The sequence below is a fragment of the Phalacrocorax aristotelis genome, chromosome 5 (assembly GCF_949628215.1).
Source record: "Phalacrocorax aristotelis chromosome 5, bGulAri2.1, whole genome shotgun sequence".
Lineage (NCBI taxonomy): Eukaryota > Metazoa > Chordata > Aves > Suliformes > Phalacrocoracidae > Phalacrocorax > Phalacrocorax aristotelis.
Window position 1 is genome coordinate 23,695,473 of NC_134280.1, and position 25,863 is coordinate 23,721,335.

General features: G+C 40.4%; 1 protein-coding gene across 4 annotated transcripts in view; it reads left to right on the forward strand.

Moving 5' to 3' along the window:
• Window positions 1-489: 489 nt before the first annotated feature.
• Window positions 490-25,863, forward strand: part of METAP1D (methionyl aminopeptidase type 1D, mitochondrial) — a 48,265-nt gene continuing 22,891 nt past the window's right edge. Inside the window, exons 1-2 of one of the 4 annotated variants that reach the window (XM_075093450.1) lie at window positions 722-1,002; window positions 2,025-2,078. In XM_075093450.1, the coding sequence (XP_074949551.1) occupies window positions 954-1,002; window positions 2,025-2,078 (103 nt within the window). In that variant the 5' untranslated portion in view covers window positions 722-953. Of the gene's footprint in view, window positions 1,003-1,628; window positions 1,657-2,024; window positions 2,079-4,234; window positions 4,339-4,639; window positions 4,704-25,863 lie in introns of those variants that run through there. The other 3 variants (XM_075093449.1, XM_075093447.1, XM_075093448.1) reach the window with 3 other exon arrangements.

The window sequence follows — 25,863 nt, forward strand, 5'->3', positions numbered from 1 at the left end:
AGTTTGGCTGTGCAGATGAAATAATGAGTTTAGCTGGAAAAACTTTTGAGTTTTAGGGTACAAGCTTTATCCTTCAGTTTCTGCATAGGCCTTTACAACAAATACAACATGAATAACTTAGTTTATAAAGAGTAGTTCATCCTTTCATTCACAAAAGTACAAAAAAGTTAAAAAAAAAAAGGGGGGGGGGAGAAATGAGATCACTCCAGCACTCATGGAATAGTACGATTGCAACTCTTCCGAGACCGAGACCCACTTTGGGAAATGTTGTCCCTCTGCCACGTCTCTGGTGGAAAGAGTAGTCTCCAAGCCTGCCAGGCACGTTAGAAACCCAAGGAGTGTGGAAACTACACAGACGGGCACTTCAGCAGTCACTTCAGGGGGAACAACCGCCCCAAGGCCGCCTGACATCCCGCCTTAGGACAGGCCGAGGCTGCCACCAGGGGCAGCGCGGAGCGGCACTGGCGCCTGAAGACTGTCGCCTGCGGTGGACATGCCCGCCGTGCCCCACGCCGCCCACACCGCCGCCTCGCTCAAGCTCCCGCAGCTCCCCGCCGCGGAAGGGCGGGAAGGGGGCGCTCCCGCCCCGCCGCCATGGCCACGGTCACCGCCGAGGAGCAGCGGGGCCCCGCGCCCGCCGGCTGACGAGCGGCCCCCTACCAGGGCTGCGGGGCAGTGACCGAGGGCTGCTCGCAGGTGACTGCCGCCGGCTGCCCTGAGGGGACGGGCTTGGCACGCGCCTGCCCGAGCCCCGCGGCCGGAGCGGGATCTACCCGCCGGGACCCGCCACCGCCTCAGGCAGCGCGCGCACAACAGCCCCGCTGCCCCCAGCAACCGCCGCGCTCAAGGCGACACCCCGCGCGCCCGCCCGGCGCGAGGCAGCTAAGTCTCTCCCGCCACGTCCCGCCCGCTGGCACGGGCTCACCTCCCACGGCCACGTGACCCCGCCTCACATGGACAAGATGGCGGCGCCCAGAGCTGTCAACGTGCTGAGGGGCGGAGGTGAGTTGAGTGCGTGAGTGCGCGCCGCCGCCGCCGCCGTCGTCGCCGCCGCCGCCGCCGCCGCGAGGGAGGCGCGGCCCGGCGTGGCCGGCCGCTTTGCCCTTCTCCCGCCGTTCCCGCCGGCCGCCGCGGCGCCACTGTTGACGCGTGCTTTGAAATCGAGGAGCAAAAAGACTCGCCGCCGCCTTAGCGGGGGGAGCGCCGCGCCTCCCGGCGGCGGCGAGAGACCGCTCCGTCAGTCGGAGGGCCCGGGGCGCGGGAAGGCTGCGTGTCGGCCGGCCCTGGGGAGCCGCGCGGGGTCCCGCAGAAGCTGGAGCTCCCACGCACGTATGGCAGAGGAACGTGGGACAAGCGGCCCCAGCTGCCCCGTCGCCGCCGCGGACGCGCAGGCTGCGGCGGGGCTCGGTGGGGCAGAGCCCACCCGCAGTCCCCGGGCGGCGGGCCGTGACCCGAGGTTGCGCCCATCCGAAGGGGAAACCAGAGTCCCGTGACAGGCGCCGGCCCTGCCCCAGAGCAGCTGCCAAGTTTGCACTTTTATGAATGCCGTTCCCTTGGCGCTTTGCTAGGAACGGAGGCAGACCTGGCCTTCCCAGCGGGCTGACACCGGTCACAGCAGGGCAGTACCTGCTGTCTCAGTAGCCATGTACAGTACAGGTAGGCCACAGGAGTATTTCGCTCTAGTTTTGCTGTGATAATTCTTGCTGTTACAATTTAAGTGTTTGACAGAAAAAGCGATGTGGCGCTGGTACAGATGTTTCTTCTACCAACCTATTCAGCTGCAGAACGTTTTATGTGTTGGCACGACAGTGTATATAATGGCTTTAGAGGTCACATCATCCGTCATGCTCAGAGGTTCTCCTAAAAGTACCTTATCTACCAGATAACCTTTCACAAGTGAATCACTCCCATGTGTCTTATTGACTTATTAATACATAAGAACAATTGTACAAGATGCTGTACTTGGTTGAAAATGTGTTATGTTCTTGGCATAACGTTATTTACCTCTCATTCCTTCCCCTCAGTGTTCTACCATCTCATGTTAAATAAGATTGGAAGCTCTTGGGGCATACCATTCTGTGAGTGTTTCTTTTTAGCACCCATTTTAAAATCTTAAATATGTGAACAGAAGGAAGTACCTGACAATGATCTTGATGAAAGACTTGTGTGATTAAATTTTTTGTAAGACTGTTAAATAATTAATGTAGTAATAGGGGATAGAGTGATCCCCGATTAATTTTAACATAAACATTAAACTGAATGCTGTGTGCTTTCAGCTAAAGCATAATATTGCAATGCTTTACACTGGGCATAACAAAATTTTGGTCTCTTTTCTCGTGTTATTGATTCCGATTTTCTGTTATACTTTTATTTTTCATTCTATCCAACAGCTTTGAAAATCATTGGAAAATGTAACAGCCTCTTTCTCATAGTTAATCCTGAATTTTGCAGGGCAGAAGTGCCACACCATATTTTTTTCAGTGGTGAAGGCTCATATCCATAAAGAAATTTCAGTTTGACTGGACTCTTGGAATCTGAGCATCAGCTGAACTCTGGGGAGAGCTGCAACATTTGGCCTTCAGAGACTCCTATTTGGTTTATTTCTGACCGCTGTCAAAACCTTCACTCTTCCACATGTGTGGAAGCGTGTGGAACAGAATCACATTTCTTAGCGTATAATACCATACAAACAATGGGGTTTTTTGTTTGAATCTCAAATGAATTTAAATTTAGTGGCAGCTTCATACTGTTCTTCATTATTTGCCTCAACAGTTCTGTGTCTGCAGCCTTTTTGTTCTGGGTGTTGTTCTGGTCCTGTGTCTGTGCCCTACCAATGCCTCCAGCTCCCTCCAGGCCTAGAAATCTGGTGTCTGTCATCCAGTTAAAAGAGCCAAATCATTCAAATTTGTTAAGGCTTCATACCTTCCCTTCAGGCATCAAACTTTGTTCAGCTCCCCTAGTGGATATGCATTTCTAGGAGTTGAAAAAGGAAAACTGTCATAGTTCAGACAAGACTGATTAAATGAAATCCAATTTTCTCTGAATTGGACAGTTCAGTATAATTTAATTTGCAAATACTGAAAGACAGAAGTATTTTAAATTAGATTTCTGTTCACCTAGGGAATCTAGTCTACCTAAATTGAACAAAAATTACTTTTTTATGGCCTCTTTTGTGTTGTTTTTTTTTCATATTTCTGATGTTATGTTTTTATAAATGATGAAAGGAAAATATTCTTTATTATGGAACTGTTTCTAGATAAGTGCATTTGAACAGCAGAGATCTTGGAAGTTTGTATGCTGGTTAAATACTTCCTCCACATATCAGAAGGACTTTGGCTAGCCTAAAAAATATTTACTGTATTTGAAAAAAGAAAATAAGTTGAATGAAAGACTGAAGGAAGTTAAAAAGACTGTCTTTTCAGTAAGCATATAGGGAATTTACTTGAATAGTCTCTGCCTTGCAAGTGTCGGAATTGCAGAACTGTCAACACAAGGAGAAGGTACACAACTTTGTAAGAGTGTGAGTGGCTTGCACAAACCTTTGTGAAATTTTGTATGCTTAAAACACTGCATTTCAGAGTGGCCTTGCAGTGGGTTGAACTGCATTTTAACTGCTGCCCTTTCTTGAAGGGTATTTGAAAAGAATTTTGCAGGTCATGCACGGAAGTGCAAATTGCATTTACTATTTTGTAAAAGGAAACTAAGAATCATCCAGAACATGGACACATCAAGTCAGTGTGTCGTGTCATGGTTTGTACAGATTATACGGTGATTCATTGGCTAGTAAATGGTCTAATTACATATTATGACAGTTTTAGGTATTATAATAATTGCATCTGTGATACTGCACTGGTAATAAAAGAAAGCAGAAGACTTCAAAGAGCCGCATGTCTACAAATGCAACTTAGGTGGTTTAAGGCATAGTAGTCTCTTACTGATTATTAATTTTAGGCAAGTAAATTACTGTAGAGTAGAAGCCCCTAATTTCTTGTAATGAAGTTCCAGGACTGTGAGCCACAGGAAAATAATTGATGAGAAGACATTCCTTGTAAAATGAGTTACTTACTGTGTTAAATACTGATATAACTGATTTCTGATCTTGCTTCCCTATCTCTAACTATGAATAAGTATTCTGTAATAGTCTATGTGGCATATTATTGGCCAGACTTTTAAAGTTAAGTCACTGTAGACTGACAGTGTGACACATCTCTTAGATATTTGTCTCTGTTCCCAGGCTGTCCATTTGCTTCTGTGCTGCCTTGTTAAGCCCCTTGCGGAACTGGGAATTCATACGCAGGCTCCTAAATGGGTACTGGTAAACCTGGAAACTGCTCTCAGGTAGAAGCTGTAGCTATATGTAACTCCACAGTATGTGAGATGTTGTGAGATACTTTTCTTCTGCGGATGCAGAGCCTTTTAGAAATTATTGTTTTCAAACATTTTTTTAGAATGTTACTCTCTTCCCCTCTGTTAGTAAAATGAAGAGGAGATAAACATATTTTTGAACCTTTTTTAAAAAAAGCAGGGAAGCATAGCTGGAGTGTGATTTTGTTGCATTGCAGCTTCAAAGCATCATACTTCCAAGTCTGCCTGGAAGTGCTGAGTCTCATTAGAAATCAGACCTTTTTTTTTATTACAGGGCATTCTTATTTGGGCCATACACATCACCAGATTGGTTCATGGGTCTTGCCAGTAATGTATGGGTGAGTATTGTCCATAGGTAGTCTAGGCAAAATTGAGTATTTCAGAGGAATAATAAAACTCTTCTCCAACAGAGTATTTATATGAAAATCATCAAATATTCTGAGGCATTACAGAAGTTAGAAATATTAGTTTGGACTCAACAGAGAGTGGACTAATAGAAGAAGGTATAGCAAGTGCCTGAGGCAATATGAAGTAATTCGGTTTACATCCTTTAGATAGAGTGTGTATATATATAGTTTTATGTAGTGCTTTTCTTTCTGGTCAGACATGACTTTGCCATTTAGGATGGTAAAACTGGTAGTCAACTTTAAAATTACCATTTTATGTTGAACTCTGCATGTCAGTGTAGAGAAGCGTGCTATGGAGCCTCCAGCTGGAAGGTGGTTAAATAAATAAATAAATAAAGGGCCTGCTGTAAATCTCTTCAAGTGTCCATTTCCATGGCTTTTTGATTTCCAGAAACATGGTGAAGATCAAATCAGTTACCTTACTGAATGATATCTATCCAAAACTGTTGCAGCTGCCATCACCTGCAAAGGGAGAGGACAGTCTTCACTCCCTGAAAATCTTTTTTGCAGCAGTTTCTGATATCCTATTGCTGTCTCTAACTCACTTCTGTAGGTGGGAACCTGGACTTGCCAGCATGTCATGTCCTCACCCACACAGTCTGCTACAGAGAATCTAGCATCTTTCTGAATAGTTAGTAGAATCAGCATCTGAACTGAGTTGAAGCATCCTTCCTGCAGTGTGCTTAGTTTTCTTTCCTTTTATAATTATTTTATTTTTATTCATGAAATATTTATTCATTATCCAGAATTCATCAAACACCTGTGGTCAGCTTTGTTTCATGAATGCAGCTGAGGGTACCTACTAGTTCTCAGGGAAGCAGGGGACACCCCTGTGAAAAATAAGGTATTGACCTATATTCTGGGGACATGCAATTTCCATTACCTTAATCTTAATTTGGAGTTGATCTCTATCATTATTGATATTTAGCCAGTTTGTGCATTCTCCCCAAATGGGAACCTGTTTTTTTCACTCCTGCATTGGAATTGGAGTTGACATAAAACATTCAACCAAACTTAAGAAATTGACTGAATTTGGCTTAGAAGATGGAGCATTAATGACTGTCTAATACAAGGCTCCTGTCTCTTGGGTTATCCATAAAAACTTTACTGAACCTTTTACTAAGCAGTATTTCTGATACACATGGTCCGTATCTTGCATTTTGGTAGTCTGCAGCCCTTAATGCTTATGGTCTCATGAAATTCAAACTTTTCAATGTTTTTTAAGAGGAAGTGGAAGAAGGGCTCAAAATAACGTAGTTTTCTTTTTTGCTGAAATCAAAGCAAGCATGCCAGATGTTTTAACTGCCATATGCTAATGAATCAATCTCTTTCCATCTTTTTGATGATGCATTTTGAAATAGGATTTACATTTTTTAAAATTATTGTAGCTTGCCCTTTGATAAGTGTATTTAACCATAAACTTCAACATATATTACATTATGATTAATTATTAACATGAGAATAAAAATCTTCTTAGCACTATTAATATTGAAATGCTAAAAGTAGCTCTTCACCGGTGTCCTCATCACTGTTAAAAAGAAACAGAAATGTACAACTCAAAAAATTAATCCTCACCTATGGTAACTTTCAATACTTTTTAAATTAATGCTTTTTAAAAAATTAACCATAGCATATAGAGATAACAGTTTTAGGGAGATTTGACTAAACATTTCATGGTATTCCAGGCTGATAATGAAATATGTCCTGTAATTCTGCATTTTTTTGGCAGATGAGAAAAAGTGGTTAAAAACTTTCGCTAGAGAGTTTTCAAGATCAAATGATGCTTGGCTGCCCTGTGCAATATATGAGCTGGGCAATTAGCTGGAAGAAAATATTAATTCACATCTTCCATTAATTTGTAGACAGACTCATGTCTCCAGAATTTAACATTAGCATTATCAGCTGCAAATGATGCACAGTGGAAGTTCAAACCATTTGATTGTAGTACACTTAACATTTTTCAAATGATCCTAAGGTAGTTTCATCCCTGTCTTGAAAATAATCAGGCAGACAAGGAATTATTCCCATTTCAACAGTGCAGCAATGAGTAACTCTGGGGGAGACATGCACTTGCATGGTTTGAGGCATAAGAGAAAAAATATTCCCCTTTCAATAAAGTGTTTAATTGTTCTCTTCTTTCAGTTGAGAGGTAATGTATTGTTGGCAGCACACAGCCCCTTTGTTCTGACAAGATCTATCACTTCTGGCTGTGGATGGATTTGTAGGGTGTGGTTTCTCGGTGAGCTTAGGTTTCTCAATCAGCCAGCATTAGCAAAGATTGCCTCTAAATGAAGGAAAGTTATTTGGAGATGTCTGACCATGGCGTTAGTTGGATCAACTTGTTGATCTACCTGAAAACCAGCCACTGTGGTGGAAGCTGCCTTTGTGTGGGCAGCTCGCCAGTCCGGTTTGATGCAGGAGGGAGTGTGGCATCCCCACTCCTGGAAGCACCCTACAGCCAGGCTGGCACAGCTGCCAGTTTATAAAGCAGCAACGTTTTCATCCGCGGTTACATTTAAGTAATCTGTATCAGTGATGTTAGGCATTACCTGAGTGTTTTTAGTTGGTGGCTAGCCGCTGAAACTTGATGTTTTCTGCCACGTTGACAGCTTTGCTGACCCACGACTGCTGATGTAGCCATTCATTCCCATACATAAAAAGTCTTTTCTTCTTTGTAGAAGGGTGCCCATTGACCTGGTGCTGGAGCGTCATCATTGTGGTTTCAACTAAAATCAACACAGAGACAAAATTAATGACAAGTTCCTGAAGAGTACTTAGTTTCAGCCTTTTGTGAATGCTTTCTGTGCTCTGTGTGCCTTGTATCTTGGGTGACCAGGTCCCAGACAGTGTCCTATATCATCTGCCAGTACTTAGCCTTTGATAAATATATCGGACAGGTACATTTTCAGGTACCAGAAGTACCTAAGGCTTACTGAAGTAAGGCTAGCTGTAAGCCTTCAGGCAAAATTGAACTGGTTTGGAAGTGTATTTTACATGTATCATTTTCCATTTTGCAGAGCTTTCATTAAAGCTCACCTGGACCCTTCCCTAAGCAGAAAGCACCTGCTTTCTCTTTCCATTCCCATCACAGAGCACTGACATTTTTCCAGGATCTGCAGCAGCAATCTGCCCTGGTGCAGCAAGTGGGGGTAAGGGCTGGTGTCCAGCTGTGTGCGTAGGCTACTAACCCTGAAGGAAAACACCAGAAAGCTCTGGGAAAGCATATACCAAGAAACTGGGATGCCCCATCACAGGGTCTTGGTTTGCTGCTGTATTTCCACAGTAGGTTTTACGGTGCTCTCCCAGTCTGCAGGGTTAGACATGGGAATGCCCATGAGTAAGGAGCACTCCCTAATTGCATGCACACCTTCTGCGTCACCTGCCAGAGGCTGTTGTCCTTGTCTGGCTTTTCCTTACCTGGCTTCAGGTATAGAAGCAAAGGCTCAACGTAATACTGTGTAATAGGGTGGAAATGGAAAGTCACATCTGTGATCTTAATCCAAGGTGTGCCGTTCAGTGCTGTCTTTGGGCAGCACAAAAGGTAAACTTTGTCTCTGACTAAAGGGGCAGGTCTCTTCAGGCTTACAAATGCAGCATTAACCACATGCAGATCTTAGTGTTGCTCTGCAAAGAACCAAATGACTGATTTAACCTCTATACTTACACAGCTAATCAGTGAGATAAAGAATACCACTCCACAATCTCTAGGGATTAAATTAAAGAAAGATGCAGGGTCTTAAAATCTATACCAGAAGATGACCCTGCCAAGCCTATGTACAGGATTGAACTGCAAGTGAAATCTCTGGCTTCTTGGTTCTTGCATGTTATGTTACTTAAAACATCATGAATAGTGGTATAGTATATCATAGGTCTCTGGTGGTCTCTAAGCTTGTTTACTGTAACGCGTCACATTTGAAGAGAAAGGATGAAGGACTTAATCATCCCTAGAGGAAGTCTGGACCTCAAATTGGGAATTATATTCTATTTTAGAGCAGATAGCTCCTCTAACCAAAATCATGGTATCAGATGCCATATAGGCATATAGCATAACATTTTTTCGCCTCCGAGAGCTCGCAGTGCATGTAGCTATGGCGAACAAAAGGCACTGCAATCGTAAGCACTAGTTGATAGATGAAGAAACTGTAGCACTGAGGGAGTAATTTGTGGAGGGTCTCATGGCAGCATGGCATCGGCAGAATGAAATGGGCCCTCAGGCTGCCCTAATGCCTGCTGCTCCTAAGCTACCAGGCTAACATGCAGTTCAACAGTGGACATATGTGAAGTGGCTTTCTACATTTAGATAACGTATTCCTTTTACTCAAGCTTTTGCACTGAATACCTAGCCCAAAAGCTGGATTTAAGGCATACATAAAAACAACATACCATGTGTCTGTAAAGTTTGGGGATTATGTGTTGTGGGTATTCTCTAGCTGTGCAGGGGAAACCAAGCTGAGCTAGTCTTGTACGCTTCCCCTTATTTCCTGTGTGTTTTTCTATGTATAGCTAGAGTTAGAGTGTAAGGTTGAGGCTACCAAAAAAGATTTCTATAGTGTCATAGTATTTTCTTTTCTTATTCTGAAGAGACCTGTATTTCTGCTGAAGTCACACTGAAGAGAGGCTACTTCTGGTTTTCAACCTGTTCTGGTGCTAAAGCTGCAGCAGAGGTCTGTGTCATGAAATCTAAGCTGATTTTCTTTTCCACAATATTCAGACATACTAAACATGATGTTCTGGTTGTGACAGTTGTGAATCATGAGGAAATTTAAGTGAAAGCTTAGGAGTTTTTGAGCAATCTTCAGTGACGGTTCTGCTGGTCCCCTGCAAACTATGATTTCAAAGTAGTGCTTGATCATCTATGCGGTCTGTAAAAGGCATTTTCTGTGCTAAAACCACCTGTAGGATCCCTAGTTACAATGACCTCTCAATTTGGGATTGTATAATTTTTCCCTCTACTTTATTTTTTTTTTGTTCTTCCTTCCTTCTCCTCTGCTCCCAAACACACACATTCTTATACCACTTGGAAATGCACCTCTGGTGAGACACTCACTGCCTCTTTTTGTTGACAGTTTGACATGGTGATGTGCCAGCCCTGGATAGCTTGCAGTCCTTCTAGACACCACAGCCCAGTGCTGTCGATCTAGCAATATTTATTAGCATTAAAATTTAATTTGAAAATATTGTGAAGTCATGAAGGGGGGGGTGGTGTTACAGGGCAATTGCTTTTTTTTTTTTTTTGATGTTGTGCCCGTTCAAGCTGTCTGCATTTGTTGCAGTGGTTTCTTTCCTAAGTATTTCCATTTAAAGCAGTGTTTGTTAAAATGTGCTTGTACACCTGGTCTAACTTGCATATTACATATGTGAAAACACAAGAGAATGTATACAAGGAGCCGTCTGTACATTGTAGCTCTCTGCCTTACAGTTATTGCATCCTGTAGAAAGAGGCTGTTTGGCTACAGCAGTGTTTTAATTTCATTTTTTAGTTTTTAGTTACACATTTCTGGAGTCTCCCTGACCACAGCTGTTACCTGACGGCGCCTATATTTCATCAAGTTTAGACAAGCAGTCTACCTGGACTTAGGCCCAGAGGAGCTGCTGTAACTGATGAACATGATCCCCTCTGCCTGGGAATCCAAGACCTGTAGTACCACAATTCCCAAGGGAATTGAAGGAAACTGTGTTCAAGCCTTGCCTCCTGCTTTTTTGTTGTTGTTGTTATTTTAATGTAATCTTGCCTTATACTGATGGGTAACGTACCTCACCACAAGTAAAATCTGGTATTAGTTTGTTGATAATCAGGATAAAAGATTCTTTTTAACCTAGACAGAAAACAGAAGCAGGGAAGAGCACAGGCAGCGACAGAAGTTACTCTGACATCTCTTGATTACTGCTTGCAAATAAAGTGACAAGTTATTAAACAAAATAACAAAAAGTGTTGCAACACTAGTGTTATCATGTTTTTTTTTTAACTACATTATCATTTTTATGCTTCCAGAGTTTAGTGGATACAATTGCATATTTTAATTTTATTCTTGCATGTTTCTCTTTAATCTGTTTCATTCTGTTAGAAAGGCTGCATTATATAAACATTGTATATTATTCTAGCTGTAAAATATTATCATGGTAGATTTTTTTAATTTAGAAAATGTTTTTAGAATTTTTTTATGATTGCAGAGTGAGTGTTAGTGTTCAATCTGAATAAATTTAATTGCATTTCCTGCATGTTTTATTTTTAGTTGGTTCTTATATGCCTTTATTTTCATCAGTAGTTGTAAATTTGACTTTTTTTTAAAAAAGCACATTGTTGGCAGTCAGATACGAGCTGACTTTAAAGCAATGAAATAATTAAATTCTTTTTAAATGTGGGGAACATGTAGTTTCTGCTTAATGATCAAGAGCTGCTTCTCCAAGTTGTTTTGGATTGTGTGACCCTGTTAGTTTTTTTCTTTAAGTTTAAAAATTAATATGGGGAAGAGTACTTAAAAACTGCTTCTTTCTTGCTATTCTAGCTTTTAGGTCCAGGTCAACTGGACAGGCAGGCAGAACATGTGAATTACTCTTAACTACAGCCATTTTTGTCATTGTTCATTTATCTTTTATTGCCCATATTTACTTAACATGTTATACCATTGCTTGCAGAGAGGTTTGGGGTTTTTTTTGCCCCTGGTGTCTTAAGAAAGTGTGGAAATTTTTGCCTTTGTCTATTTCTTGTTTTTCTGTTATTGTAACAGTTTGTCTGACTTATTTCTTTTTCTAAACATGAGCTGTGTACCCTGGGAGAACCTGCAGTAGCTGGAGAACTTGTAAAGCTCCTGGGATCACAAATGTGAAGACTGAACAGATAAGGATTATTAGATTTATTTATTTAAATCTAGTGACTAGCAAACATCTGAAATAAAGATGTCATTACTAAAAATTCATTTTTCTTTTCCTCTGGGTAAAGGAATTTAAGGTCTGCTGAAGCACAGTATACGTATTGTGTTTACAATTCACATCTTCCATGCTTCTTGTCTGCTCTAGGTTGACATTCCTGGTATTGCTGAGGTTTGGGGGAAAGAAAAAGCATGGGAAAAAATCATATCAGATCTTTTTAAACCTCAATAAGATAAAAGTATAATCATGTGGTATAATCACATTAAGAATTTTTTTCCAGTCACCAGCAAGGGGGAGAATTACTGTTTTTGCTAGACAAAGTTCATTTTAAGTTTTTGATGGTTAGAAAATGCCTAGGGAGTGAAGCTGAAGTTGTTTTCTTGCATTGTAGCCATACTCAGGGGCCTCAGGCTTTAGGTTTCTGTTGTCTGAATTGTAGGAGTCTCCTGCCCTGGAGACTGTGCAGCAGTTTGCAAAATAAGGGAGACAGGGAGAGGCTTTTGCCAACACAGAGGCTTTCTAAGTTCACTCCTCAGTAGCAAATTGGTTTGAGAACCTACCTCATGAGTCTCACCTTGGTGTCTCATAAACTTCCCAGTTCCTTGGGTTGGTGGTCCTGGTAGGAGCTAGAGGTCCTTGTGAGCTCGCTGTGTTCAGAAATGGGAGGCTCTCCTGGTAGTCTGCTGGTGCCCATCTTCCAATAAGACAAGTTCTGCTACAGCTGCATGGCCGAAGAGAAGGCATGATCTTAAGACAGGACTAAAGTCCTTCATGGGGTTGGGAGCTAGGAGCCAGGGATTTTGCGTCTGGTGGTGTGCATGGCCTTGCATAAGTCGTTGAACTTTGTGTCTTTCTACACCTACAATGCAGATATTTATCTACCTTGCAGGTGCGTTGGTTGAGATTAATGAGTTGTTTGTAAAGCACTTTGAAGATAAAAAGCACTATAAAAATGCTAAGTATTATTATGTATGAGCTCTTGAGTGCATAATGGCTGTTTGCCTGCCAGTATTTAAAGCAATTTGTTGCACACTAAGTATGAAAGGCACTGTATGAAGTCAAGTTCTAGTTTCCATTTATGAAAAGTCACTCGTATTTTGTGTTCAGCAGCTGAGGTCGCACCAGTGGTCTTCAGCGTTATCTAGAGTAAAAACAGACTGTAGAAGATACTCTAAGAAGAACCATTTCAAAACTTCTAAAACCATGTTATTATATAACAAGGGTTTCTCAGTTGGTTATTTCTTACCCTCTCTATATGTCTTGGTGCCGTGGTTTAGCCGGCAGCTCAGCCCCACAGTCGCTCGCTCACTCCCCCAGCGGTAAATGGGGGAGAGAATGAGAAGGGTAACGCTCGTGGGTTGGGATAAGAACAGTTTAATAATTAAAATTAAAAGAAACAACAGAAATGCAATGTAAAGGAGAACAACGAGAAGCACAAAAACCCGGGGGGGGGGGGGGGGGGGGCGGGGAATTACCGCTGAAACAAACTGCACGCGCCGCAGCCCCTCACCGCCCGCCGACCCGCCGCCGCACCGCTCCCGCGCCGCAACCTGCCCCCCCGCCATATACTGGTCATGGTGTCACATGGTATGGAATGAACCTGCCATTGGCCAGTCAGGGTCAGCCGCCCCCACCATGGCCCCCCCCCTCCCAGCCCCCCCCGCCACGCGGCAGAGCGCGAAGCTGGAAAGGTAGCCGACCCCCACAGTGAGGAGAATTAACCCCTTCTCAGCCAAAACCAGCACATTTGGGTTTTATTTACCAAATTCCTAGATCTTCTACCTTCTTCTGTCCCTTCTTATGCTTCTGTCTGAACTGCTGTAACTCTTCTCTCCCTGACCTTTCTGTCCATCTCCAGAGTTGTCACCAAAGCCCCTGTTCTTTGAGCCGCTTCTGCTCAGTGGCTCTTGCCACATTGCACAGGTTTTCTCAGCCCTTTTGTCTACCCGTCCCTCACTTTGGTCATTCATGTACCGAGGCTGCCCCTGTGCTCCTGCCCCAAGGAGTTTCCCGCCCCGGTGGCTCACTGCTGGCCAGTGCTGTAGTGTTCTTCTTCAGGATGCTTTTCCAGTAAATGTCAGAGTGAACTGCCAGTTGGCCAGTCAAAAACATCCACAGAAGGGGCAACGTTGTTCTGTGTTTGAGAGCAGCCCTGCCTGTTTATGACCTGTTAGTTCAGTGATCTTCGAACTTTTTGAGCATGGGTTTTTTTGAGCATCCTCCAGTGGCAATGTGGACTCCCATGAACTGATAATCAACTTGCTTTATAAAAAATGTGTTTTCACAGTCTTTAGATGTGGTTATCAAATTCCCAGGCTTCCTCAACACACAAGTTGAGAACAGCTGCATCTTGTTTATTATGTATCAGCACCATATAGTCTGACCAGCTTGGATAATAGAATACTCACTTTGGCCCCAATCTTGGTTTACTGCATTGGATTAGGGATGTGAAAGAAACAAATGCCCCATCTTAAGAAGATTCACACTCATATATAACTACTTAAGTGCAGTCCCCTTCGCTTTATAAGGCGTGTCACATAACCAGAATAATGCACGTTTTAATTACAGGAGTAAAATGTGAGAGAGTAAGCATGACAATCTGAATACCATAGAATAAGGTCTTGTAGTTTATTGGATACAATTCAGACAGGAAAATATAGTGTCTGGCTATGTTTAGTATGATAAGAAGTGTCAGAATTCTCTATTTTGTCTTAGTTATTGCATTATCTAACTGGGTTTTTAAAAGGATCTAGGAGAAATCATTTAAGGGAATATTTACAAGCCAAACTGTTCATTGCTAAAGGGCTTTATCCAGATGATAACTGGCCTCCCCATGAGGAATGCAATATGTGCTTGTGTCTTGCATGACACACAGACAGCTATGCAACCTTCTCTTCTAGTCATGTTAAATTTTACTTAGGCATAAAATGCCCCTTTTTTGTATGAAATTGAATGGGAAGCCTTCACAAAAATTTTTCTTTTTATGCAATTAATATCTTTACAGATTTTGTCTCTTGTGTCAGTTCTGCCTCTGGAGCTCATTCAATATAACCAAAGATCCAGATAAGTAAATACATAAGTGAGTTGTGTTCTGGTTGAAACTTTTCATCACTTACAAGTAACTGGCTCCTGTCAGAGCAACTGGGAGATCCAGCTGTGGGCTCAGGCTGCTGCCCACACTGTTCTGTCTTACCAGTGGGCAATACTACCGCAAATCTGTATATTTAAACCACAAACCTGTAACAACAAAAAAAGGGCTGGTGAGGTGGATTTTTGACAAATCATGCAAGACAATATAAAAGTTCTGAGCTGAGTTTGCAAATCAGTAATTGGTTAAGTGGGATGTCCCCATGGAGAATTTAATGCATTGCTCCCCAGCCTTGCTGGGAGGTAGCTAAGCCTGCTCTGAAGAAATGCCTGTCATATTTAGCTGGCAAGTTAGATTATCTTCATCTTGTGGAAAACAGAACATTTATTGCTTCTTATAGATTTACTATCTGTGTAGGGAAGAGATATGAGTTGCAGACCTAATTTCTTGTGAAGACCCTTTGCTTTGTTCTTAGAAAATCAGATGGTGGAGAAGTCCAATAAACTGTACAGAGTGAATAGGCTGGTAAAGATAGTTTAGAAACAAAGTATTCTGGGGTTTTTTAGGTCTGCCTGTGTGGGGAGTGGCTGTCATGGGCCTTGCCATCCCCATCCTTGGAGCACTGTGTGCAGTAGGGAGCTGTTATGTGGGTGGCTGACACCTGTAACGTGCACATCAGGAGAAGTGACTTGGAGCGAGGTCAAGATTTGGAGGTGAGAGGCGCTGCCTAAAGTGCAACTGGACTGCATGATCCACTTTCTAGGGATTAAGCAGCTGCAGTAATTTGTGACTTATTGTCTTGTTTCAACAAGACAGGTGCTGCTTGCAGTTCCTCCAGGAAATCTCTCGTAGCAGTAGCAGTAGCTGGGGTGTTTACTGTGGGGTATGGGGCAGTGGAGAAACCCAGAGGTCCTTCCCTACCACTTAGAGCTCCCAGCTAGCTCTTGGGATCCAAATGTGATGTTTTCTCACTGGAAGGCAAGGGGCCAGATGGGCAGGGCTGGAGCCAGTCCCAAAGACGTGCTTTAGAAACTTGCAGATGTTGAATGTCAGTTGTCTTAACTCCTTCTGATGTGCATTACATGGGACTGGGTGCAGGGGAAACGGGTGTGCCAGGTACTGACCTGCACGTGCGTTGTCATACCATGAAATACGCTGATCCCTTATCCATGTTCCCAACACCTAGAAAAGGTCACGGTGAAGACTGAACCTTAGTCATCGTAGTGGTGGTTATTGTTTAATTTACTGTAAATTAGCCACCAGGTCTGTGCCCATGGATGCCTTAGCTCTTTGCACTGAGTTATTGCTTTTGGTTAAGGTGCCCACTATGCCCAGCATTTATTAGGTACTGGTGACACACTTGTCCAGGGCATGAATGTTGCAATGAAGTCTTTTGAGGTTTGAATAGTTGGAAACCTTCTACTTTGCCACATGTCAACTAGTTTACTTTAAAAGCTGAAGCTCAATTCCTACTCCCCTTCATTTACATCTGTGGACTGGAAAAGGTAGCATGGTGAAGGCTGTCAGAGAAAGCCAGTGGCCAGTGCCCAAGCCACGTTATTGGTTTTCATATCTCAAAATCAGAAATTTGGATTGTGGTAGCAAGTGAGTGGCTAGTATAGCTTCTGGAAAAGAGGTGTTGTGTGCTGTATCACTGACCTGTTTAGCAAATAACAACTACTTTCAACAGAAGCCAAAGTTTTAAGGTTTTTAATTTGTTGCTAGAAAATAATTGGAAATATCAATGGCTGTGCCACTGTCAGTGTGTCTAAATAAGGATGGATGTGGAGAGCAGCTGCTGGAAAAGCTACTGTTCAGCAGCAATAGGAGGAGGTAAGGAGTTCCACCGCCCACCTGTCTGTGGTCTTGCAGCCTGTGCATCCCGTCTTTGAGAATGTTGTACGTTCCCTGTGTTGTCCAGCAGGATCTGCCCCATGGTATGAATAGTGTGGTGATTCCCAGTCAAGCTCAGCCAGCTCTGTTACACTGCAATATAATCAAATGTGTCACCTCTGCCTTTGTAGAGATTTTGTGCTATGGCTGTATTTTCGTGTTTGAGGGAATCCTAATCGCCTGAATGTTTGGCACCTGATCTTCCTGTTACTTTCTGCCTGTTTTGTAATTATGTTCTTGCCCTTTGGCATTTATTAGAGCAGCTTCCCTTTCCACAGAAGCGCTGTTATTTATAAATTACCATTTTATTTGCGATATGCTATATGTGAAATGGGTGATAGATGATGGTTACATGGCTTGAGGATAGAGCCCTTAATTTTGGTGTGTTTTATAAATAATTGGCCTGATCCTCTGTCCTTTGACTTTAGTGGGAGTTTTCCAACAAGTGTATTTACGTAAGAACAGCCCAGCTGCCAGCACAGCGTCAGCGGGCAGCACGCCTTTGCATTCAGCACAGTTGCATGTCCTCGTGCCAAGAACGAATTTTGCCGATTCAAATTTGCTCAGTTTGTCAACACACAGCTCCCATTGAACTTCGTGGGATGAGAATGATTCTTGGCATGGGGCCGTAGGCAGCCTGGAGAGTGCTGCCCGCTGCTGGCACCGGCTGAGGCAGGAGCTGTGCACCAGCAAGAGGAGCAGCACCCAGCCTTGTCTCACCAGTTTGCGAGGGTCACCTCTTCTATAGCATGTGCTTACCTTTTGACTAATGGGAAGAGTCGGTGATAAAAAGAGATTTCCTAGGTTAGTTATCAAGGCTTTGTTTTTGGTGGGGGTTTTTCTTGGTTTGTGGGTGGGTTTTTTGGCTGTCTGGATGATTAATGTGAGTAGGAAAATACTGTTGACCCATTTAAATCATGTTAGATGACATCCATTGCTCATCTGCATAATGAAATACACACTGAACATTACAGCCTAAGTATAAGAGCCAGTGAACTACAAAAATAATATTTTACTCATTTAGATTATGAAGTAAAATATACGACATTAGTACTAATCATAGTATTAAATTTTAAGCCATGCAAATTGTAATTGTCAGTGAAAAAGAACTATAAGTTGAAAAGGCTATTAGCATTTCAGCTTTAACAGTTAATTCAAGTAATTTTTTTTTGCTAGTGTGCAGCTTAGAAAAGTCTATATGCAAAATATTTAACAGTAAGTGCAGGAGTGTTTGGTTTATATCATTATTTCATTTTAATCAATAAAGAAATGTTAGAAATATTCATTTGCAGTATTAAAATTTATTAACATTTTATATTACAAAGAGTAAACTGTAATCTTTACTTGGATAACAAATCTGAATGTAACCGGGAGATAAAATAATTTTAAGCATTTATTTAAGTACCAAAACAAAAACTGAAGCCTTTAAAAATAAATATTTCATCAAATAGAAACATCATTTTCAGCATTTTAAACTAAATACAAATTTTAAAGTACTGAATTTAGGCTGTCAGGTTTCTATGGTTACCTACCTTTCCAGCAGTTTGGAGATGTGTAAATAGGCCTATGAATCACTTGTAATTATTTGGTTTTTGTTTGTTGTAGTTGTAATTCTATGTTCAGTTTGAATCGAATGTAGTTCACACCACATGCTTTGGTTTATGTATATTTTACTGTGTATGACTGACAGTGATTGAGAATTTCTTATGGAGTGCTTGTTTTTTTTGTCATAAGTGATGTATGTTGGTACTTCTGAAGATATAAACAACTTCTTCCTGTATTACTGTTTGATAAACAGGGACTTTTATGATAAGAAAGAGGTCTTTGTAAATGTTAACCAAAGAGATAAGTGAAAAGTATTTAAAAAAAAAAAAAACAACTCCCAAACATCATACTGTACTTTTCCAAATTTGATCCACAATCCTATAATTAGAATTCATTCAGTGACCCAAATGTCACGTTTATGAATAAGCTTCCAAGGTATGCATTAGTAGCACCTAATAATGACTGACAGGTTTAAAAATATATGTGTTAATAGGATGATACAAGTTATCTGCAGCAAGCTCATGATTGGAACATCTTCCTTATGCAGAGCATCTTCTTGAAAAAAGAGAAAGAAAAAACAAAAGAAAAAACATTTTTAAAACTAAACAAAACGAAAACCACAGAAAAAAAATACCAAGAGCTTGTTTCCACCACAACTGCAACAGTTTAGTAGAAACAGCTGTAGACTTACGCCTCTCTGGTCATATATTTTGAAGTCCAGATTATAGGATGTGATTCCCCAACCTTACACTCTTCACTCTAGCGAAGGACACATACATGTTTTCTCAGTAAAGACTCACTGTCCTAATGTAACTTGTGTTTTTGTGTGAAAACAGGATAATACAAGTAATTAACAACATTTAATACAAGGCAAGAAACACTGCTAGCTGTCATTTTTACCAAATGAGTAGTAATATAATCTTATTTTATTAAGGTATTTATCCCAAAATTGCTAGCAGTGTACACTTATTTTGAAAAAAATGAGATAAGACTGGCTTACGATTCAGGAGTCATCTTGTATCCGTAGAGATTCAGCTGCAGGTGTATTGAAAATAATTATTACAAGGTCTTATATTTTGTGCAGGGAAAAGACTCCTGACTGCCCGTTCTATTCCTGTGTCTCAAGCTATGCAGAAAATCCTGATACGACATTCAGAAGCACTCCTAAATTTTCTATGCAAGATTACTCTTACTTCAGCAGCCTTGCTCACCCACTGAAAGGGTTTCTGTGGGAAACATTTTTCGTGGTGATTCAGACGTATTTTCTTCCATTTCAGGTGGAAATTTAAGAGGTTAAAGTAGGATTTATTTTTAACATTTAATGCTGTATCAGGCGTGTATATAGGACTTAACCATCCCAGTTGAAAAACAGTTGTTCCACAGAGCACCTGAAAAGATTTTATCCCAGTAGGATTCAATGAATGTTAAAGCTGTGGGCAGATGCTTATAAACAGCAAGATTCGGTATTGTGCATGTGTGTAAGGACTATTTGAATAGCTTAGTATTTTAATCTGAAACAATGGCTGTTTTTTTAAACTGAGTAACTTGTTCCAATAGTTGTTACTTCCCTACAAAATCAAAACAATGAATACAATAACCAGTCTTTCAAGCCGAAGTAATTCCTCTGATCTTTTAAAAAACTTAGATAGAAAGTGATTGAGAGATGTATTTAAATATGCAAACCTGAGCAGATATGCTTCTCGTTTTAATTTGTTCACTTTATGATAAATCGATTTACTCAATACAGGAATGCAGTAACATAAGAGGAACGTTTCTCATGCTAGTAACAGAAGTTGAAATTTGCCAGATGCTGTGATCTGGAGCCTAATTCCCCTGATACGTGTGAAACTCTTAATATTGCTTTGTCCAGCTTTTGTACCTGACTTCTTTCATTTTGCTGTGATGCTGCTTTAGGTAACACTTTCTTTTTATGTTCTATTTGCGTTATTTTATTTGAGAGAAAAAATATAGTAGAAATAACACTCGGGTGGAAGGCTTTATTGGAGAACTACAATGCCGTGTTCCCAAAGATAAGCCGGTACAGCCCAGTCCCATTTTCCGTAATGGGCCATTAATTTCCTTTGATATATGAATTAATATCACTCAGATATAGTTAGATTGTACTCTATATTTTTTTAATCCTATAATAAAATGGGAAAGTGCTGTTTAATGATACCAGAATTTTAGTCAGTGAATTTATTTCTTACGCTGGTTTGGCGTCATTGTGTATGTGTGTGTATATATATATATACACACAACTGCTCAATTGGTCAAAGAGGTTTTTAAGAATATAAAAGTAATTTTTCCTTTTCTTCTTGTTTGTTAAAGTTGCACTGTTGGTTGCTGCTGATAAAAGGTGGCACCAAGCCAGCTTCCTGAAGGAGCTATGGGGAGGGTCATGGCTTGTCATGACCTGGGCACCATTACTTGAATGTTGTTATTATTGGGATGAAGTACCCTTAGGCTGTCATCCTTCCTGTAAATAGAAGAGGTTCTGATTCTCTGTGATTTCCCAGTTTACCAACTTGTAGAACAGCTATTTTGTTGGCCCTAAGTTTGACTGAATAATGAATTAAAAGAACGACACTATTCCAGAAGGCACTGATTCATCATTTTCATGTGCTGGTCTAGACTAAGTCATAATAAGTAAAGCCAAACAAGAATGTATTTCCATATAGTTTATAAATGTACACCCAATTAAATAACTCATTTGTATTAGCATACAGCAAACAAATTGCCTGGTTCTTCTCTCCATGAAGGGCAAAATTCTAATTAGCAGGGAGCATAACTGGTCCTGAGGGCCAAACTTTACTTTTTTCAGTGTCATTGAGGGGTCCCAGTGGTGTCGGCAGAGGGGGTGACTCTGCTCCCTTGGAGTTGGCTGGTGTTTGGCCATTGCCTTACTTTATTGACTCTTATGAGAGTAAGGAGAACCGCAATCCTGTTAATGCCTTTATTAACTAAACAACTTTTGTCATTAATTTCCAATTAATTCCAATAATTAAATAAAACAATGCCAATTAGAATATAATGTTTGCAAGATACTGGTCTCTGTTCCAGTTTATCAGGGTACAGTCATAAGCATGCTTTTGTCAAGGTTTTCACCAATGTGTTGCTGTTGTAACTGAAGTCACATCTACCCTGATGAATATTTCATTTCCCCAGTCATGCTATTAAAAACAGAGTGTTTTTACCCTTTCATTTCTGTTTTCCCTTTTCCAGTACTATCATGACAGCTGGGGCTATGTCCTGTTTACAAATTGCCGCTAGTCACATTTTCAGTAGTCCTTGTGGGTTTTGCTTTCCCCTAATATGGGCAATTAGGAGGAAATATTTCTCACGAGCATGGACTTGCTCTTCTCCTTGTAATGACATAGTCCTGCAATCCAGGAAACAGTGCTGCATGGTGTCCATGTCCATGGTTTCCTGATGTGAGAAAAAAGTGTGGAAAGCATCTGGAGAGGAGGAGACCCCCTTTACCAGCTTGTTTCCTGTAAGCGAAATTGGAAGACCTTGTCTGTGCAAATAGATTTCAAAATAGAGTCTGCCCTTTGACTGTCTCCATAATTACACAGCGCTCTCTGTATTTTATTTGGCTGCCAGAGCAGTTAACCCCTGGAAGTAAGGGGCTGATGATGGCGTGACCAGCACGGGTATGCAGACATGACCATGTGAATACACCCTTGTTTGGAGAAGCCTGTCGTTAAGACCTCGTTACAATATACTTTTACCAAATTTAAAAATTATTACATGTTGGGTTATGTTGATTAAGATACGTTATATCCTTAATGTACAGAAAACACAGAGGTATTAGTTGCAAAAAAGGGAAAAAAAAGAAACAGGAAAAAAGTTCTATCGTGGCTTTGATGTAATCAACATCTGTCACCAGAATGAATTTGCTTTTGTTTAATTTCAAGGGCTCTTGTCCTTCTACTTTGCCCAATCAGTTTCAACTTCTGCCTCAGGCATTTCCCTATGTTGTTCTTTTTTTTTTTTTTTTTTTTAAGCAAATGCACAGGTTATTGCTTGTGAAATGTGAGCTGCTCTTCTGCTACACAGGTTACAGAGTTGGAGAGAACCTTTAATCTTTCCCATCCTATTTTTGAAGCTTGGATGTACCTTTGCAACACGGGGATTACAAAGTCAGTGTTTTATTAAGACATTTAGAATTATAATTACAAGTAAACATCTGTCGAACCACAGACATTACTTTGGATTGAAAAATGGGAACATTTGGTAATTAAAAGTAAAAAGCTATATATTCTTACCTAGTTGCATTGGTTGGATTCCATGTAGTGATTTTTAATACCTCACTTTAAACTTTATTCCACTGAATTTTCAGCAAAATTAATATTTGCAGAAGAAACAAAATTATGATATAATATTAAAATGATCTGGCAAGCCAAATTAAAGATTTCTAGTGTTTTACCCTCAAACACATATATACTAAGAAAATCTTCATGGTCATTCTTTTTTTAAGTTTATATATATAAAGAGAGAGATATATATAAAATCATATATTTAAAAATTAGTTATCTGAACAATGCTTTTGATTTTCTTTATTGTCCATATATGTTAAGGAGGATTTACTTTATCAAGAGCAAGTTGATTTATTTCCTAAATTAGTTGGATGTTAATTCTTGTAATCCTAAATAATTTTGGTACTGTGCTTCTGTCGATACTATTACTAAATTATTCTAAAATACGTTAAATTTATTTCTTAGCTCTTTTAAGATGTACACTTATATTAACTGTAGCTTAAAACTGTCATGAGGTTTATCCTTTGGTAACATTTTTTGCTAATTGCCAGGAAATTTGAAGTCTTTCATAAGTAAATACAAAAAAAAGTGGTTGCTAACAGTCACATTTGATGAATCATGTAGATGAATACTTTTTTGCATGGCTACCCCATACCTCATTCATTGAAAACACAGCTGATAAATTGCTGTAACTGTTAAACAAGAAGCATTAGAAAAGGGCTTATTTGAGAGTTCATTTCCAACATCTCCCTTTAAAAATACTTCTTGACCAGAGGAAAATCACATTTAAATGACTAAAATCAACTTAATTAAGGGTCATTAATAGAGATACACATAAAAAACTCTACTCTGTGTGTGAAATGGGAGCATTTCATTATATAGTGTAGCATGCATGAACAGATAACAATTAAAATAGACCTAGAGTAAAAGGCTAATAAATATAGGGCACATTGTGCTGCAAAATCAGTCACTTAAAATGCTCCTACCCATCATCATACTTGAATTCTGTATGCAGCCCCTTTGGCTGGCTCGTTTAAAAGAAAAAGAAAATGTAATTTCCACATAAGATAAATTCATCTGCTAATTCACCAAAGCTCACAGTGCATATTTATATTATTAATACAAATTAAGGTCTGGAAGGTATGCAGAGGAATCCAGCAGCTCTGGCAGGACACGAGTGCATACAGATTGCACAGTGTGATTCACTGTCGAGTCAGAGGAGCAGTTGTCTGTAATTTTCTGTGCTCAGTACATCGTATCTGCTGCTGTGATTTAGTAATGCTGGTAATAATTCTCTGTATTGCAGCTGATAGTAAATATTCTGTTACTCATGGCAAGTGACGTAGGAGGAGGAGAGAAGAAATGCGTAAAGGGTCAACTTTGCATCCAGGCTGTGCTGGTGTGTTACCAGGCTACCTGGCTTCAAATACTGGGCTTGCTCCCATGGCTGCAGTTTCCATTGGCAGATGCACAAATCCCACGTTTATGAACTATCTTACAGTAATTAATATACACAGAAAGCTTAACAAAAAGGATGTGCTTGAGCACCAGTGTTGCAGAAGTAAATAAGGCACTGAGGAAAAGCTTTGATAGGTGTAAGGGGTGGGGAGGAGGGAATATCTGAGCCAGAGTTGGAGAATACAGCCAGTTGTTCCTGTCTCCAGTGATTGATGATGTTGCTATATCGAATTAGCTGTGAATATGGGAGCTTAAAAAATAAAAGCAGCTGTGGAGACATTAGGAAGGCCTTCTTAAGGAAGGAAGTGTGTGGATGGAGTCCAGATTTCATTATAAAACAGTAACTTCATTATATTTTAATGCCATTTTATTTCATTTTATTTTTACTTTGTAGGAGAATGTTTTCTGTTACAATTTTTTATATTTCAAATAAAGGTTTAGTTGTCCTGTGTTTATAATTCTTGCAATGTATTTTAGATGTTGTATTATACAATGGTGATATTTATTTGGTTGTCGCATTTCTCCTGTTCAAGTAGTAGATATTTTTATATAAGTCTGGTTTATAATGAGTAGTTAGTAGAGCAACAACAGGCTACAGTACCTTATTATCCTGTTATCTTGTGACAACACTTGCAGTGTATCTTTGGGAGAATAGAGGTAAAAATTCTATTCCAAATAAAAAGGTATCCCTTCTGAATGTGGTATAGTTGATAGGTACGCACCCATGAACATCAACTCATTTAATGTATTTAAGAGTGTGTATTTGGGACATTTGGAGCTTTATTGTTGAGTAATTGATGAGCACACTTGCACCTTTTCTTCCCCAATTAAACTTCTACACAGTAGACTAGGTGCCCAGGCAGCATGCCACGCGTCAAGGAGAGCATTTGAAGTACACATTCACATATTGATGTCCACGTGGGCTTTAACTGACCACATTAGTGAGTGTGGGTTTTCAATATATTTATAATACCTTCAGCTGTGGTAAGAGCAAGGTGCTACCACTGTGCTCTGTAAAAGAGGTACTTTAGCTTATGCTGGCAGCCTCACTGCTACTTCTGATGGCCCAAAAGTTGCTGCCTCAGCAGATTCTGTGCTTCAGACATGTGTGCGAACCAGCCGGGGAGTTTGTAGGATTTCAATGTGCTTATAGGTTGTGCAGGTTAGATGGCCCAGATTTTATTATTTTAATTAGACAATTATTTTTTTTTCTTTTGAAGGAGAACGTAGGAAGGCAGTAGATGATGAGGCTATTGATTAAATGATAATTAAAACACCACCCAACCAATCCACCCTCTTGTTAACTGTGCAGCTCCGCTTCCATGGAGACGCTTGAAGCAGGCAACTTCCATTGGGGTACCTAGGTGATACTGAAAACTTGGTCTGAGCCTCACTCTCCAACTCTGCCTTATTACTTATAAACAATTTTTAAAAATGGTAAAAATTTGCTTGCATTGAGTAAAAGTCTCTACAACCTTTCAGGTGTTAAACAAATTCAGACATTGATAACTAAATGGAGCACTGATGAGTGCGCAAAGAGACAGTTAGGAACGTTGCTAAAGCAACCCCCATGCAACTATTTCATACATTCTGGGTTTTGGAGCTCAAAAAAAGGTGCGTAAGTTGGATCTCCTGTATATCATGGAATGGTGTAAAAGGGCTGTCTATGAAGCCAAGTGTGCATGTGGAAGGATAATTTCTGCACCTGGACATGATAAATGTATCCAAATGAAAGGAAGGAAGGTCACCTTCTGAAAACAAAAATCATTTTTACATAGTTACAAAATATTTCTTATTTCTTATTTTTTGTGGTATAAAAATGTTTAGTTACTTCTGTTTAAATGAAAACACTTTCTTTATACTGAAGAGTAATTATTTTTATGGGTTACTTGCCACAAAAGATTGCGTTTGTGTTTGTATGCATAGGGCATTTTTCAGAAGCAGATTAAATATTATGTGAAACTTATGTTTCAGAAAA